The sequence below is a fragment of the Montipora capricornis genome, chromosome 9 (genome assembly GCF_036669925.1).
Source record: "Montipora capricornis isolate CH-2021 chromosome 9, ASM3666992v2, whole genome shotgun sequence".
In the NCBI taxonomy this organism is placed as follows: domain Eukaryota; kingdom Metazoa; phylum Cnidaria; class Anthozoa; order Scleractinia; family Acroporidae; genus Montipora; species Montipora capricornis.
Window position 1 is genome coordinate 37977785 of NC_090891.1, and position 15731 is coordinate 37993515.

The 15731-nt window shown below is 40.7% G+C and overlaps 1 protein-coding gene across 1 annotated transcript in view; it reads right to left on the reverse strand.

Annotated features, from left to right (window-relative positions):
* Nucleotides 1-8605: 8605 nt before the first annotated feature.
* LOC138017564 (uncharacterized) overlaps nt 8606-15731 on the reverse strand; it is an 8072-nt gene continuing 946 nt past the window's right edge. The window contains exons 2-3 of the mRNA XM_068864613.1: nt 11957-12902; nt 8606-11771 (exon numbers count right to left, since the gene is read on the reverse strand). Coding sequence (XP_068720714.1) covers nt 8606-11771; nt 11957-12902 — 4112 coding nt within the window. The remainder of the gene's footprint in view (nt 11772-11956; nt 12903-15731) is intronic.

The window sequence follows — 15731 nt, forward strand, 5'->3', positions numbered from 1 at the left end:
CGAAAAGAAGGAGCTTTGCAATACTTATTTTCCTTTGCATATTGAGGAGCTACCAGATAGTGACAAAGCGTCACGTCAGGAACAACACTGTTCTAGACAATTTTTTTTTGTTTTTTAATTAGTTTCACGAAAAAGGAGCAAAGAAGCCAAATGTTATCAATGAGAACGAAATAAAGTAAGTCAATCTCGTTCCCAGAGTCTCCGTTACCCTTGTCCAGCAAAACCGGCGCGGAAGGCTCTGGAATAATCCAAAACCGGAACCAGAAAACTCTGGTTCCGGTTGAATAACTGCGCGTGCGTGAGGGAAGACGGTTAAAAATCAACAGTGGAGTTCACCTTGCCATGACAGCGCTTACTTTTCCTGCAGTTATTCGGAAAAAGAATATGACTGTATGTATGTTACCTTTAGGAGGCCGCATGCGCACGCTTTGTAATTTGCGACTCCAGTGCTTACCATATGACAGATAAAATGACTTTTCTCTTGAATATATAAGCCATCTAATTCTTACGCTATATTGACAAGGGCGGTTTGGAGCTGTGAGTAGGCGTGGGATTTGTCACATATGGTTTAGGGGCCGACATATCTCTCCCTCAATGCCGTACCGGGAGGCAAGGTCGGTAGCAGAAAGCAGCGAAGGGCCAACTGCGTCCAAAAGCGATCGCACGGGCCGAAATCCCGGGATGACTCGTTTGGTACGACGCTCCAGCGCCGGTGTCTCGAGGTACTGCGTTTTTCTCTCTTGTTCAAACATTCCGTCAGCGCATGCGCAAATGTTCTGGCTCTTCGATACCTAGCCTCCCCAAAAAAAATTAATATGCTTGTTTTTTGTATTTTTATTTTTTTGTATCAGCAATTGACATTTCAGTAGATTTTATAGGCATATAGGCATAAACGTAACGTAAGAACCGGGCGTGTCTGGTCTTGTCTCAGACAGAGGCGAGAGATGGTTTCATGCAGACTGGGACGCCTAAAATGCTCTGTTATAAACATGGCGGTTCACGGGTGAAGTTATCTCTCTGGCCTTTCTGTGGACGAATTCCAGGACCTACTGACACAATCTGGGCACGTTTTGAAAGCTAAAACCTTCAATCTCTGCGTTATTTTTGTGGTAGTACTGGGTGGCCCGACACTTTTGAAAAAAAACTATGAAATGAGAATCGGGAGTCTTCCCTTGTCATGGAATGGCAGAATTACCCAGAATTCTTTTTGGGCATGAGCGAGGCAACTTAAGAAGCACGAGACTGGCCCTCATCTAATGGCTCAAGCGCGGCCAGAGGAAATGATTTCTAGCCAGATACTCAGGAGTAGGCCTGGTGTGTGCTGTTATCGTAGATTTTGGATTTCTGAACAAGTTTTTATCATAGAAAATTCGCGACAAAGTTGTGCTTTCATTTCGCCGCTGTAATTCTCGTGTCAAAGAAACGGTATAATAATGTAAATAAGAGAATAACGATATTTATATTTGCAGATTACCTGTCCTCTTACTACGAAAGTCAAGCTCTACATCGCCATGCAATAAGTGGATTGAAAATTTCCTCGTATTACTTGATAAAAGTATGTGGTTTTATTTGTTGTCATTCGCCTATGCCTGTATGTATGTTACCTTTAGTAGGGTGCGTGCGCACACTTTGTAATCTGCGACGCCAATACTTACCACATGACAGATAAAATTATTTGTCCCTTGAATATATAAGCCATCTAGTTATTTTTCTTTATTGACAAGGGCGGTTCGGAGCTGTGATTAGGCTTGGGATTTGTCACATATGGTTTAGGGGCCGACACACCCTCGTACCCAGCATCGTCGTTCCCTTTGACCAGGGTATACGTGGGTATACAGGGGTATATAGTGGTATCTAAGGGTATACAAGGTTGTACGTGGGTATATAAGGGTATACATGGGTATATAAGGGTATGCGTGGGTATATAGGGGTATATAATGGTATACAAGGGTATACGTTTGTATGCAGGGGTATATAAGGGTATACGTGGGTATATAAGGGTATACAAGGGTATACGTGGGTATACAGGGGTATATAAGGGTATACATGGGTACGTTGTGGTATATAAGGGTATACAAGGGTATACGTGGGTATATAGGGGTATACATGAGTATATAGCGGTATATAAGGGTATAGGTGGGTATATAGGGGTCTATAAGGGTATACAAGTGTATACATGGTATATAGGGGTATATAAGGGTATACAAGTGTATACGTGGGTATACAAGGGTATATAAGAATATACAAGCGTATATATGAGTATATAAGGCATACATGGGTATATAGGGGTATATAAGGGTATACATGGGTATATAGGGCTAATTATTAAATACACTATAAATACCTTACATTTAAATACATAATAATAAGGGATACATTAAGTACTTACCACCGGAGGCTCTGGAATAATCCGAAACCGGAACCAGTAAACTCTGGTTCCGGTTTAATAACTGCGCGTGCGTTAGGGGAGACGGTTAGAAATCAACAATCAGGGTCGGCCAGGGTTTTTGGGTATTCGGTATACAGGGGCTTTTTAAATCGGGTATACGGTATATTGCAGCTTAAATACGGGTATTCGGTATATCACATTCTTTGAATTTCAGGTATACAGTATACAATGCTTCCATTAATTTTGGGTATATTTGGATGAATTTTGGGTATTTTTGGGTATTTTGGCGAATTTTTTCTGGTATGCTTTGATACCACTTTGAAAGCACACAAGATTTAATCAAGGATGCGGCAGCAAAATCCTGAAGAGATATGCACTAGTAAGCTTCAAATCTCACCAGAGTTGTGAATCAACAACAACACAACTTACACCTTGCTTGGCTGTGTCGAAAGTGGGACGGGAACGCGAGGACAAGGGACGTGGGGACTCGGGGACGTGAGGACATGGGGATGTGGAGACGTGGGGACTCAGGGACGTGGGAACGGGGGAACTCGAGGACGTGGAGACTTGGGGACTCGGGGACGTGGCGATGCATTTTTCGTATTTGTTTAACTTTTCGTCATATTTCACGAAATCCTCGTCTTTTGATCGTAACTGCGTTGTACCCCGGTTTTAAGTTCCTCGTTTGTACAATGGGAAACAAAGGGGAAGTAAATATATATTTAGTATATATGGGTTGTTGACCAAGCTTGGTCAATAAAGGATTTATTTATGGGATAAAACCCTAAAAAGTGGTTTTAATCTTGCGGGATCAAGCGAGAAATCCCGAGCGGGCAGTATAGCCCCATCTTGCCCGCTGAGGTAGCCAATGACAGCGCGGGATTTGGTTCATCTTGCCTGCTCACGGAGCTAGTCATAATAAAGTTTATTACTTGTCTTCTTAAAAAGGTGACTTTCATTATACTACTATCAAGTTACACAGTGGAGTAATTTAGGTAAAACGAGGGGACAATTTTTTTTGCCTTAAATCCTAAATTTGACATAGGCAACACGAACGAAACGTTGATATGACCATTTCACAGATCATTCCCCAAGTATATCGAGGCTTGAATATTTAAAATTACATCTACTTTCTGCATCCTAACCTTTTCATTTTTAATTATGCATTTCACTCATAGTTGTCTGTGTCACGTGACATTTCTTGACTAAAGACGTCATAACGCTTTTTTTTGAGATTGGGGAACGTTTATCCTAAAAAATTCTGACAACGTTTTAGAAAACTAAGCATTCAGCTTTCAAGTTAACGTCGATTGGATAAATGTTTCCTCGTAAAACAAAAATATGACAATTTATGAGCTTGATCAAGCCTTAACACACTTGAGTCAAGAGTTACTTAGCTTCTGGCCCGGGGGCGGTATTTTAGGAATTTCTGGGTGGGAGATGCGCCGCTGGGACCCTGGAACCCTTAGCCTATACCAGAGCTGGTTCAGCTGAATTTTGCAACCCTGTACTAGAGTAAACTCCCCAAATCCTACCTATCCTAGAGTAATTGTTTTTCAGAAACTACTGAGGTAACTAGCGCAGTCTAGCCAAAACAAAACCTATACCACAATCGTTTCTCTCTCAAAAAGGGATTTATTTATACTTGTTCAGTTTGTTCAGTCTTTTTCTAGTTTCCTTAGTCTGTGGATAAAATCTTCAACCAACTGGTCAGTTCCGTGAAAAATTATACCCTATTTTAGACACAAGCGCTCTGATTTATGTACCCTATCCCAGAGTAAAGTGCTTGAAAGGCCATACCCTTCACAGCGGCGCATACCTACATAGCTCATATATGGCAATACCCCCCAACCAACCCTCCAGGGAAGCTTAATTCTGGCCTGTGAACACATTGAACAAGCGCCAGGAAAGATGCTGTCACAATTCCGCCGACAAGGACATTGGCACGGTATTCAAACATGAATTACAGAGAAATCATAAGGCTCAACGAAAACAAACGCTGCAACGGGAAAAATCAGCTGCAGTGTCAGCAATGGACCATTAGGTCTTCTGCTTTGTTTTAGAGTCGAGCTCTTTGACGGGTGGCGAGAATGACTTTTCGAGAATCCACTTTTGAATTTTGCTGTGTATTTACCTGGTACTTGAAAGGCATACAGATGATCATTTTTGCAAAATAACATAATAAATTCAACTTTCTTGGGGATGCTCTCCCATTTCTGAAATTCTATACTTCGAAAATGTGTCGCCGCGTCCCCACGTCCCCACGTCCTCACGACCCCACGTCCCCCAGACCCGCGTCCCCACGTCCCCAAGTCCCGGAGTCCCCGAGTCCCCGCATCCCCGAGTCCCCACGTCCCCGCGTCCCCGTCCCACTTTTCGACACAGCCACCCTGCTTGGCAAATTTTCGCTTTGTTATGTGTACAACAAATTCGGATCCAGATAAATGAGAAAACTGTCTTTCCCTTGAACGGTGTGTCCTTCGACTCTTAAGAAAGCAGTAGCAACAAAAAGAAAAACAAGAGCTGTCTTTCATTTCTTCAAAGAGATGACTTGATTTTACACAATTACTACATAAGCCTAAGCCGGATCGAACGATGTTAGTTTACTAAAGGTTAAAATTTACCGCTTTACAATTTGAGCTTTAAGCAGAATCGTTCCAACATTTCAGGCAAAACCGTAGCTCATCATTTTTAATATCGATGACCTTCTGGCACTTAAAGAAGAACCAGGAATGTAATTCTACGCACGTCGATCGTTCATTTTCTCCTTCCCTCCTCAAAAATACTGCATGTTTATCCTAAATAGCCTAGATCTCATGTTTGGCCGCTAACTTGATCCAGGGTGGCCGCCATTTATGAATTCGGTGTATTGTATTAATATTCTGGAATTAACGCTTCTGCGACGAGTACCATGGCAAGTTATAATTGGTTCCATGTGGTCAGGCATAAAAAACGCTTTCCACCATGAAGCTGAACAATGCGGAATTTACGTTGCAAGCGAGAAGAGAAGATATTGAAAAACTACGGCCACGCCTGGAACGAGAGTAGGAACGGAGGAACACGAGGAAGGCGAGATATATTGCCGTGAAGAAGGGCTGGATGGCCGGCGACCAGGCCTGGGTTGCTCGAAGCATGGGGCCAGACCTCTAAGGCTAATCGTAACAAAATTCTAATCCTCCAGAAGAGAGCTCTGCGTTTAATTTACTTTGCAAATGAAAGAGAGCATGCTATACCTTTATTCATACGTGCTAACATTCTTCCTGTGAACATGCTCTATTACAAGGCTATATCAACTCTAATTAACAATTATTCCATGAGCGCACGTTCGATATGAGATGGTAAATAGCCAACGAGGCGCGTAGCGCCGAGTTTGCTATAACCAGTCTCATATCCAACAAGCGCGAATGGAATAATTGTTTTATTAAATTCCTTTAAACTCCAAAAGTTTAGAAAGTACGAAATACGAACGAAAAAAGCGAGCAAATCTGAGCGAAATCAAAAAAACTTGATGAGAACCGATGCGATGTCGTGTAACACCTTGTGGTCAGACAGACGCAGGCTCGTCACAAAAACATTTCTTACTTTTTCGCGTACTTCTAAACGTCGGAATTTAATCCAGCTGTCCAGAAATTTTTTTTTTTTTGCTTTCTTCAGAGAGAAATTTCGCTTTCCTTATATTTACCATATAAGGTCAAACCAAGGTATATGAGCTGATAACCGAGATTGAGTTAACCAATCAGAGCACGAGAATTGCATTATCCCAGGTTGAGAATTTAATAATGAATGATATCCATTGCAAAATTGATAGCTTGAAAGCTTTTTACTTACATTGATTCTATACATTCCTATAACACTCGATCAGCGAAAGCGGGCAATTTTTATGAGACATTTTCGAGGTTACATCAACAGAGTCAATCCTTCTCGCGGAATATGGATGAAAAATATAGAATAAACGTCCTCAATACTTGCGAAAAAAGAGGAGATTTTCCTTTAAAAATTGTCTCAAACAAATACTACTGCGGTTTTTAGAGCACGAGGATTCTTATGTTGATCTTAATACTTGATTCAAAAATTACCTCTTCTAGCTGAATCAGGAGATATCTGTACAGTGTAATTTATAAACTTTGTCAGCATATCAGTAATAGACCATATTCGTATTCTCAGTATTGGACTGGAACTAGCTTACAATGGAGGCTAATGCGGGGGAATATATTAAAAAGTATTTGCATTTGAAAAGATTCCCCCGCATTAGCCTCCATTGCAAGCTAGTTCCAGTGCAAAACCAAGAATACGAATATGGTCTATTCAGTATGTCGAGACTCATTTTCCGTTATTCTCTTAAAATGTCCATATCAATTAATTCATCTTTTTTGTTTTGGTTATTTATCTTTTGGCTTTTAATCAATTAATGAATTAGTTTAGTAATTTACTGTTTGAGACTTCTTTGTACATATTTAGATAAAAACACTTCCCGCCTAGATTAGCATATGCTATTTGCGGGATGGTGTAGCCTTTACCACTGTAATAGCAAAATGAGAAGTTACTAAACTTGAAACTTGAACTTGAAGCATGGTTAGTGCTAACCAAACGTTAAATACCATGGAAACCTATAGATGGTATTCAATCACGTGAAGAGACGGCCATGTTCGTGCACAAAACAATAGCAAATTATGGCTCATGTTTTGCATTATGGTAGAGTCAAATTCCCATAAGACTTTTTTCTCTATTGTTCTGTTCACCAACATGGCCGCTGTGACGTCAGATGAAAACCATCTATAGGTTTTGATGCCTCTTAACCAACGGTTAGCGCTACCTTGGCCTGGAGCAACCCGCCCCAGAAGGGTGGACGATAGTTACATTAGTGTTTTCGTAACGCTAAATGTTTTAGTCAGATTTTGCTTCATTATGCACCTTGTTTCTAAAAATAATTACGTAAAAGTTGGCAGATTACAGATAACCCTAGCTTTTGTGTTAATAGTGTTGCTCAAGAATGCTCAGTTGATACCGATCTTTTTCGTTGTTTCCATTTTTTATTCCTTAGGAAATTGGTTTTTGAACGTAATCTTGATCAGCATGCTTTTTCAAATTATCTTGACCGAGAAATTCCCTCCTTTTCTCGCTTTTAAAAGCGTAAACGTCGACTAGTGTAAGGCCAAACAACTATTTTCTCGCTGTTTTCACGCATGTGATACTTTTCCAGTAATTCTCTTCCAAAATCTCGTATAAATGGTGTTTTTAATGACAATTATCTATTATCCTTTAGTCCCAACTATAAGTAAAACTACAGGTAATCCAGGTGCTCTTTTCTCGGCTATCTTGAGCTGAGTATAGCGAATGCATAGCGTGTTGTCAGAGTCGAAAAAAGAAATGTGCACTAATCCTTGTCTACTTTTTTGTGACTTTTTCACGTGTTTTTTTGTAAAGGCCATGCATGACAACAACTGAGATAAAATGCTAAGGCAATGAAAGTTGAGAAACATCGAATAAAATGAAGATGAGAAAGCGTTTTAATAAAAAGGAAACTGATTATGAAATTCTTGTAATCTGGAAGTTGAAGTATCACAAATGCTCTTTATTTCTTTCAGGAGAGTCAGTTTTATTATTATATGACCCGTACGGTCCCGCGCGCGCTTTCATTGCAAAACTATTGACAAATCCCCGTATGAGGGCAGTGCTATTAGAAGGTATCATTAAAATTCATCGTAGAAGCTCAGCGTCTGTAGATCACAGTGTTCTGCACCACTCCATGCAACATCATACCCTTGATTTCCAAGGCGACCTCATTGATGAAACTATGTTACCTCTGATCACCTATAAGCAATTTGGAAATGTGGATTATAACTTGTGCTCTTCAGACCATTCAGTAAACGTTTATCCAAGTTCACTCAACAAAAAAAAAAGTGTTGCAAGTTGATGCAGGGTGTGTCAGAAAGTAGAGGTCTGTTCTACTTCCTGCAACATGCTGCAGCAACCTGCAACACATTTTTTTTGTTGCGAGACAGGTTGTGTGTGGGATGTAAAACGCGCAACATCGCTTTTCGACTCAGAGTTCCGCAGCAATGTTGCGAGACAAGTTGCACGTTTTTGTTGCTCGTATTACCGTACCTTAAAGTTAAGATTAGCCGATGTTGTCAGTAATTTTTTTGTTTGTTATATAAATCCTTATAAATCGGAAGACTTGTAATTCTGAGTCTTGGCTGCCTGTCTTTCAAATTATCAATAACAACCGTCCCTCTTTTTGGTTAGAGACCAGGCAGTGTCTCTAAGAAAAATGCACGAAGAGCTATTCCTTCTTGTTTCCCGAGTCGAAAAATCATTCTCGTAAGAAATGCAAAAAAACCGTACGAGCTGAGATAACGCTGTGATAGCTACGAAAATGCCCAATAAAGCTGGAGCAAAAGCCAACACACAGACTTCAAACCACTCGAAGATTTCCAGGTAAGTTGTGGCTGGCCCACCAACGGTTATTCCAAAGGACACCAAAGTGGCTTTTGTCAGATTGATAACTGCCATTACAGCCAAGATGGTAAGAGACGCTGTTTCAGATCTGTTCGCGATAGGATCCTGAAAAGGGCTTTTGAGGGCGTGATGAAGCAATATGGCGATGCAAGCGACAGTCATGCAAACCAATCGAAGCATTGAATTTGTGATGAATGCGTGACAAAGGAGTAACGCCAACCGTCTACCAATCAAAACGCTTTCCCAGTACAGTGTTCCATTGTCGTTGCCGTTGTCGTTAGGATGACGAAACGGCCCATGAAGTACTTCCACAACCTCCTTGTTGTTCTGTCTGTCGTGTGGGGTGTTATTCCCTGTTATAAGGACTCTCTTAAACAGCCAGTAAACTAGAAACGGTAATGGAAATATGCACGCTCCGAGAACCTCTTTCGCTGAGATTGAGGCGTCGTAAAGCTTTGACGATCCAAAGTACAAAACAAGGATAAAGGGTACCACTGACACGATAATGTAAGTTAGCAGTATATATTGCCACCACTGCCAACAAACGATCTCTGCATCGATAAACAACCGTTTCTCAGAGCCTATAGGAAAACAGTTCATAAGGTTTAAGGATGATTCTGCAAGTCGCTCGTACCCAAGTAGAAGTAACTCTATGAAAACGGCAATGTAATGAATGGCACGTGGCCCTTGCTTTCTCCTAACCTTGTTGAAAGCGAAATGAAAGCAGTAAATTGTTACTATTTCTGCCATTACGAGAAAAACGGTTCCGGAAAGTAGCAACTCCTTTGTAACAGCTGTAATTCCAGCAAAAGGGCACGATATAGAATCCTTGAGGGTTCTGATCTCAAAATTAAACACTTCAACGATAGACAGTACAAATGGAGTTTTATCGTGAAGCAAATGTTCAGCTGACCCTACTATCAATAGATCGGCGGCTTGATAGAAATAGAATATGATTTTAAGATATCCACTATCTTTGTGTCCATCCATTTCCCCATCAGATCCATCAATGAAAGCATAGCCTTCTCGATACCTGAACCACAATATTTGTTTGACAAGATAACGTATTATCGGAGGCTTAGTTAAGAGATAAAGAGCCATTCCAGTCGTGTAAATTATTGCTATTATCCACAACAAGTGGTTATTGCATTCGCTTCTCTTGCGGCACTCGGTAGTAAAGAGTGTTTCACTATATTCCGGAAAACACTTCCCACAGAGGAATCCGCTTCGCTTTCCAGAGCAGGCGTTATATCGTAGTACACCCGACTTCTCTGATGGACTCTGACAATAACCTTCCGGACAAGCATAGAACGTCAATGCATGGGTCTTGTTAGGATTCGGGTATCCCCAGAAATTCGGTCTTGCAGCGACATTTTTTTCAATACACGTCGCTCCAAATGGGCATGGCAAGCATTCAAACGACGAGAGTAAATTTAGTCCGCGCGAAGCACCTTTCTGTAAACTATAGAAACCGGGGGGACACGAATTACAGGAATAGTGTAGAGCAGTCACGTTAAATCGGCAGGAATTTCCGTTTATCTCGTTGTATCCGTACTGAAAGTGCGTGTTATTTTCAAACAAAAGCTGACTTCCCGCGCTGCATTCGATAATGGACTGGTTATCAATGTTGACGTATCCTCCATTCGAGACGCCCACCATTGTGGAGAGAGTAATTCTTTGACTAACATTTGATACCATTGAAGTGATTTCAATTTCTAATGGTCCACCGCTTTCAGAATACAAAACCGTTGATTTTTTGAAGAGAACGCCGTTCGCCGCAATGCTATAGAGCGTTGTCGAGAACGAACAATCTTTGAAGTGGATTCGGCCTGTGCCATACCCTGAATAAACGTGTCCAGAGGTTTTGTTGCCAAAGTTATTTCGAAAATTGCACTTGTCAAACGTAACGTTTCCGTTGACGACGGCAATGGCTCCCACCGTTAGACCTGCGTTTCCTTCAAACGTGCTGCCTTCGATGATTATTTTGGTGTCATAATTCCACAAAGGGTGGATGTTCTTTCTGGTGTATTGATGCCCAACACATCCTGATTGCTTGAGGCTATCATGTAATGCTAGAATTGATATTGAGCCAGCTCCTAACTGATACGTATGGTACCTTGATCCTTGCTGATGAGAACAAATGCCCCCTTGAAAAATGGAATTCCTTATTTTGAGAGCTTTCTCTCCTGGCGTGAGCAGGTTGAAAACGCTGCAAGGCCGGGATAAGAATGTTACGTTGTCCAGTTCTATAACTGCGCTTGATAAGTTTAGTTTGATTGGTTTAACCTCAAAAAAGATGCTAATGTCCTTGGTTCCTGCACGTTTCGTAGAAAAGACAGTATTTCTTATGCTGAAGTTAATTTTGGTTGCTTCTAAAATGTTGACTACAATATCTTGAGCACTGTTGAAAAAAGTGCAGTTCACGATGTTAATGTTCATCGCAAAAGCTTGAGGCTTTTTTGCGAAACGGAATATCGCAAGCCCAATGGCATTTCGCGAGCTAAATGACACGTTCATCAACTCGATTCTGAATTCTGGACTTATAAACAATGCGTTTGATTTTTTGTCTTCAGTGTCCACTAGTTGAGTCAAAAACGTGGTATTCTCAATCATTATGCTGCCTGGAAGTGGGCCAAAGGCTACAAACATAACTGCAGTTTGAAGAAGAGCAGAATTGTTGACAAAGTCGTAGTTCGAGACTGTAATGTCAGTTTTGCCACCGGCATTTCCCAACAGAAAAGTAACATCTGTCCTTACCCTGTTATTTGTCCAGGAAGAGCCGTTTATGGTCATCTTTCCACTAAAGACAAGAAAATAGAACACACTGCACTTTCTTCTACGCCTTACCTTTATACCAGAGCAGTTCTCTTTGTAACTAGAGCACCTTGAGGATCTCCGACTAAAACCGCACATCCGTACTTTTCTGCGGCGCATGCAGTAAAATTAACGCGTGAAAACAAGAGCTCTATCGTCCCATGTTTGCTATGAACGTTTATGGCTCCGCCTGCTTTTGCTCGATTGTTTCGAAAACTGCTGTTTAGCACACGCAATGCTGCGTGCGTTGTTGCCTCAAGCGAAATGGATGCACCTCTTCCAGATGGAACGTACTGGTCCTGAAAGGAAGAGTTATAAATTTCCACTTCGGTCTCATTACACTCGATCATGAGACATCGCAACCGGTTGTTATAGCAGCTTAGGCCTACAAATTTAGCGTAGGTTTTTCTTGCTAGTGAACTAAACAAGCTGTTTGCTTCGCTATTTGATCGCATCCAAAGCCGACCAACTCCATTTCCCACAAGCGTTACGTGCGTATAGACCTCGTTTATGGTGGCATGCGGCAATTTGATTTTAACAAAATGGCCGGAGTTGTTGATGTAATGGACCTTAAAGCATGATACTTCGACAATGACAGGGCCTAAAGCCGCTTTTATTGGTGATCCAATTGTTATTGCTCCTAATTTCATTGAGCGTTTTCCAAAGCCGCCGTTGCCCTGAAAAGTGGTGTTATCGATTCTCACTGTAAGGAACTGAGTTTGAGCTTTGCAGGAAGCCAAAATGAAATCCACACAGGACGCATTGTTGTCAAAGAATGAGGAACTTCGGATGTTGAAATTGGTGCTGGATATGTTGTTCACATAAGCCGTTACAGCGGATCCACCTCGAAAAGAACTGTTAAATAATTGTATGAAATTGCAATCTTCAAACGTCAGAGGGGTTTGATGGAAGACAATACCGGATATGGATACATTCAGTTCTCTTTCGACGGACCGGAATTTTATTCCACCAAAACATGAAATGTGCGCAGTTGGCGTTGAATTCATCCCCTCTATGCTGACGCTTTTCTGAATTTCTATCCCACGCTGCATTTCCCGGCTGCAATTGAACGGCTGTCTCTCTGTGCCAGTGCCGTTAAGATAAATGTGGCCATAGTTCCCGTCAACTTGACGAACTGCTTGTGCAATAGACTTGCAAGGGTGTGTTTGGTGCCCACAGCTTGCAGAATCAAGACCAGTAATGGCAACATAGACGTCTTCATATTCGGAGTTACGACTACCTGTAGAATAAACAAGAAACTTCAGTTATTATAGACGAATCTTTGCTGACGTCATTATTTGCATTTTGTCTCATTAACATACGAGTTTGCTGACTATTTACACATTGACTCCAAAAGCTGAAAGAACGTGTTAAACTTAGGGCGCGTTCGATTGACCCTATTCCGGAATAAGAATACGCGGAGTGATGATCTAAAATACTATGTGTGGCGTTTTGCAGCAACAAGGATAATAAAGCCATGTTTAAAATAGCTTTTTAGCAGATGTTTGACAATATTAATATGAATCTCCGCAAAAACGAACGATTTCTAACTTCTTTTCCATGAATTCCTATTCCGGAATACGGTCAATCGAACGCGCCCTTAGTTAAATTTCCAATTTTTAGCCTTCTGGCTTTGATAACGAGCGAGTTATTAGCCAGCAAAAACTGATAAGTTCTTGGGTGGAAAAAGGACTAACGACCCATGCATTCTTTTTAAAACTTGGAATCTTCAAAGCGTCGTTACTCAGAGATTATGTGGTAAATTGCTCTCAAAGTCCCAGAGATAGCTCATTATGAAATGTTCTTTCAATATTCAGTACTGATTTTTAGGCTGATAGATAGAACACAATGGGCTGACGCTAATAAGGCAATGTTGCCCTATTATTGTTCTGACACAAAGAGCGTTTCACCTAGCTATCTGGCGGACAGACTTAGTTATTAATCGCATTCCAGGAACTTGCGGTCCGCATCTAAGCAGCTATGAGAACAACCTCGATCGTTCACGGAAACTTACGGGGCCAAGGCTTTTTCATTGTGTACCCCTTAACTGTGGAAATCGTTACCATTATATTTGCGTAGGTCTCCATCTTTATCTGGTTTTAAGAGAGGATTGAAAACAACTTTTTATGCAATTTTTAGAGAGAGGGTCATTGTTTTTGTAAAATGATTTTAAGACGTGTAATATATGAATTGTAAATATATTTTTAATATATTCCATGCTTATGATACATTGTAAAGCGCCATGAGCTCAGGATATGAGCGCTATATATATAAAGTTATTATTATTATTATTATTATTATTATTATTATTATTATTATTATTGGATAAGTCAAATAGTGAGACTGGCGGAGTTTGCGCAATCACATCCACAAGCTAGTTATGTGGCCTATACTTTTGGCCTAAGCCATCGGTGGACATACTATCTTAGAACACTACCGAATATCGAAGACCTTCTAGAGCCTCTTGAACGCGCGATATCCGATGTACTGATACCTTCAATGGTGGATCACAAGTGTACACAGCTTGAGCGGGATATCCTATCACTTCCAGTGCGTCTTGGAGGCCTAGGATTTACGAATCCCACCCAGAGTGCGAATGCCGAATTCCAAGCATCTGTTAATGTAACTGCTCCCCTTGCTGAACGGATTATGTCACAGCTACATGAACCGCCTGACGAAGCTGAAGTCACGTCATTACAACAAAAGGCAAAGAAAGAAAAGGAGGAAAGATTACTCAAACGATCGGACGAGTGGAGGAATTCTCTACCCGAAAGAACGAAAAGAGCTGTCAGTTTAGCTAGAGAGAAGGGAGCATCAAATTGGTTAACAGTAATTCCCAATAAGGACTTGGACTTTGACCTGAACAAGAGAGAATTCAAAGATGCTATCCACCTAAGGTATGATTGGGGAATAACGGGCACACCCACCGTTTGTGTGTGTGGAGATCGCTTTAGTGTGGATCACGCCATGATTTGTAAACGCGGTGGCTTTATTATTCAACGTCACAACGAGTTACGCGACCTCGAAGCTGATCTACTTAACCTAGTCTGCAATGATGTAGAAACAGAACCAGTTCTACAAGAAATTACCGGAGAGACTTTAAACAGTGGTGCAAACCTGGCCTGCGACGCCCGCCTCGACATTCATGCACGTGGATTTTGGGAGAAACAAAAGTCGACCTTTTTCGATATAAGAGTATGCCATCCAAACGCTGACTCATACAAAGATCTTACGCCAGAACAAGTGTATCGCCTTCATGAAAACGAGAAGAAAAGAATGTATGAAGCGTCCTTTACGCCATTAGTATTCACCACAACAGGAGGTATGGGACGCGAATGTTTAAGATATCATAGGCGACTCGCAGAACTGATATCCATAAAGAAAGGCGAAGACTATGCAAAGACAATGACGTGGATAAGAGGAAAAGTTTCTTTCTCTATTTTAAGGTCAGCGCTACTCTGCCTCAGAGGCTCCAGATCAAATAGGAGGCGAACCAATAATGTTAAAGACATTGATGTGGACGTTGAACTTGCCAGATCTAATATTAAATGACTTTTCTATTTTATTTTATTTATTTATTTGGAAGTTTTAAAACAGTTTTAACAGAGAAATATCTATATTGCTCGTAAATTTATAGTTCTTACCTTTTGGAGATATTTTAATTTTTGTAAATATTTTTATTTTTTATTATGCAAATAAAATCATTATTATTCTATTATTATTATTATTATTATTATTGTTATTATTATTATTATTATTATTATTATTATTATTATTATTAACAAAGATTCCTCTCATTATCTAAGAAACGACGACGGCAACGACAACGCCCCAAAACAACAACATCATACACGGGGCCGCCAATTAGTCCTCTTTCATAATGGCGGCCAAATAAAATGTTCTTCTGTTTTAATGCTAATAAACGTTTGTAGCCTCGCTACGAACACGAAATTAAAAAAAAAAAAAAGTTTCGAAACGAGGGCAGTTGGTATATTTAACATAAAGACAAAAGAATGTAAATGTAGTCGCCATTTTTGAAAGTGGTCTACTGGTTTGGTAAAAGCGTTGT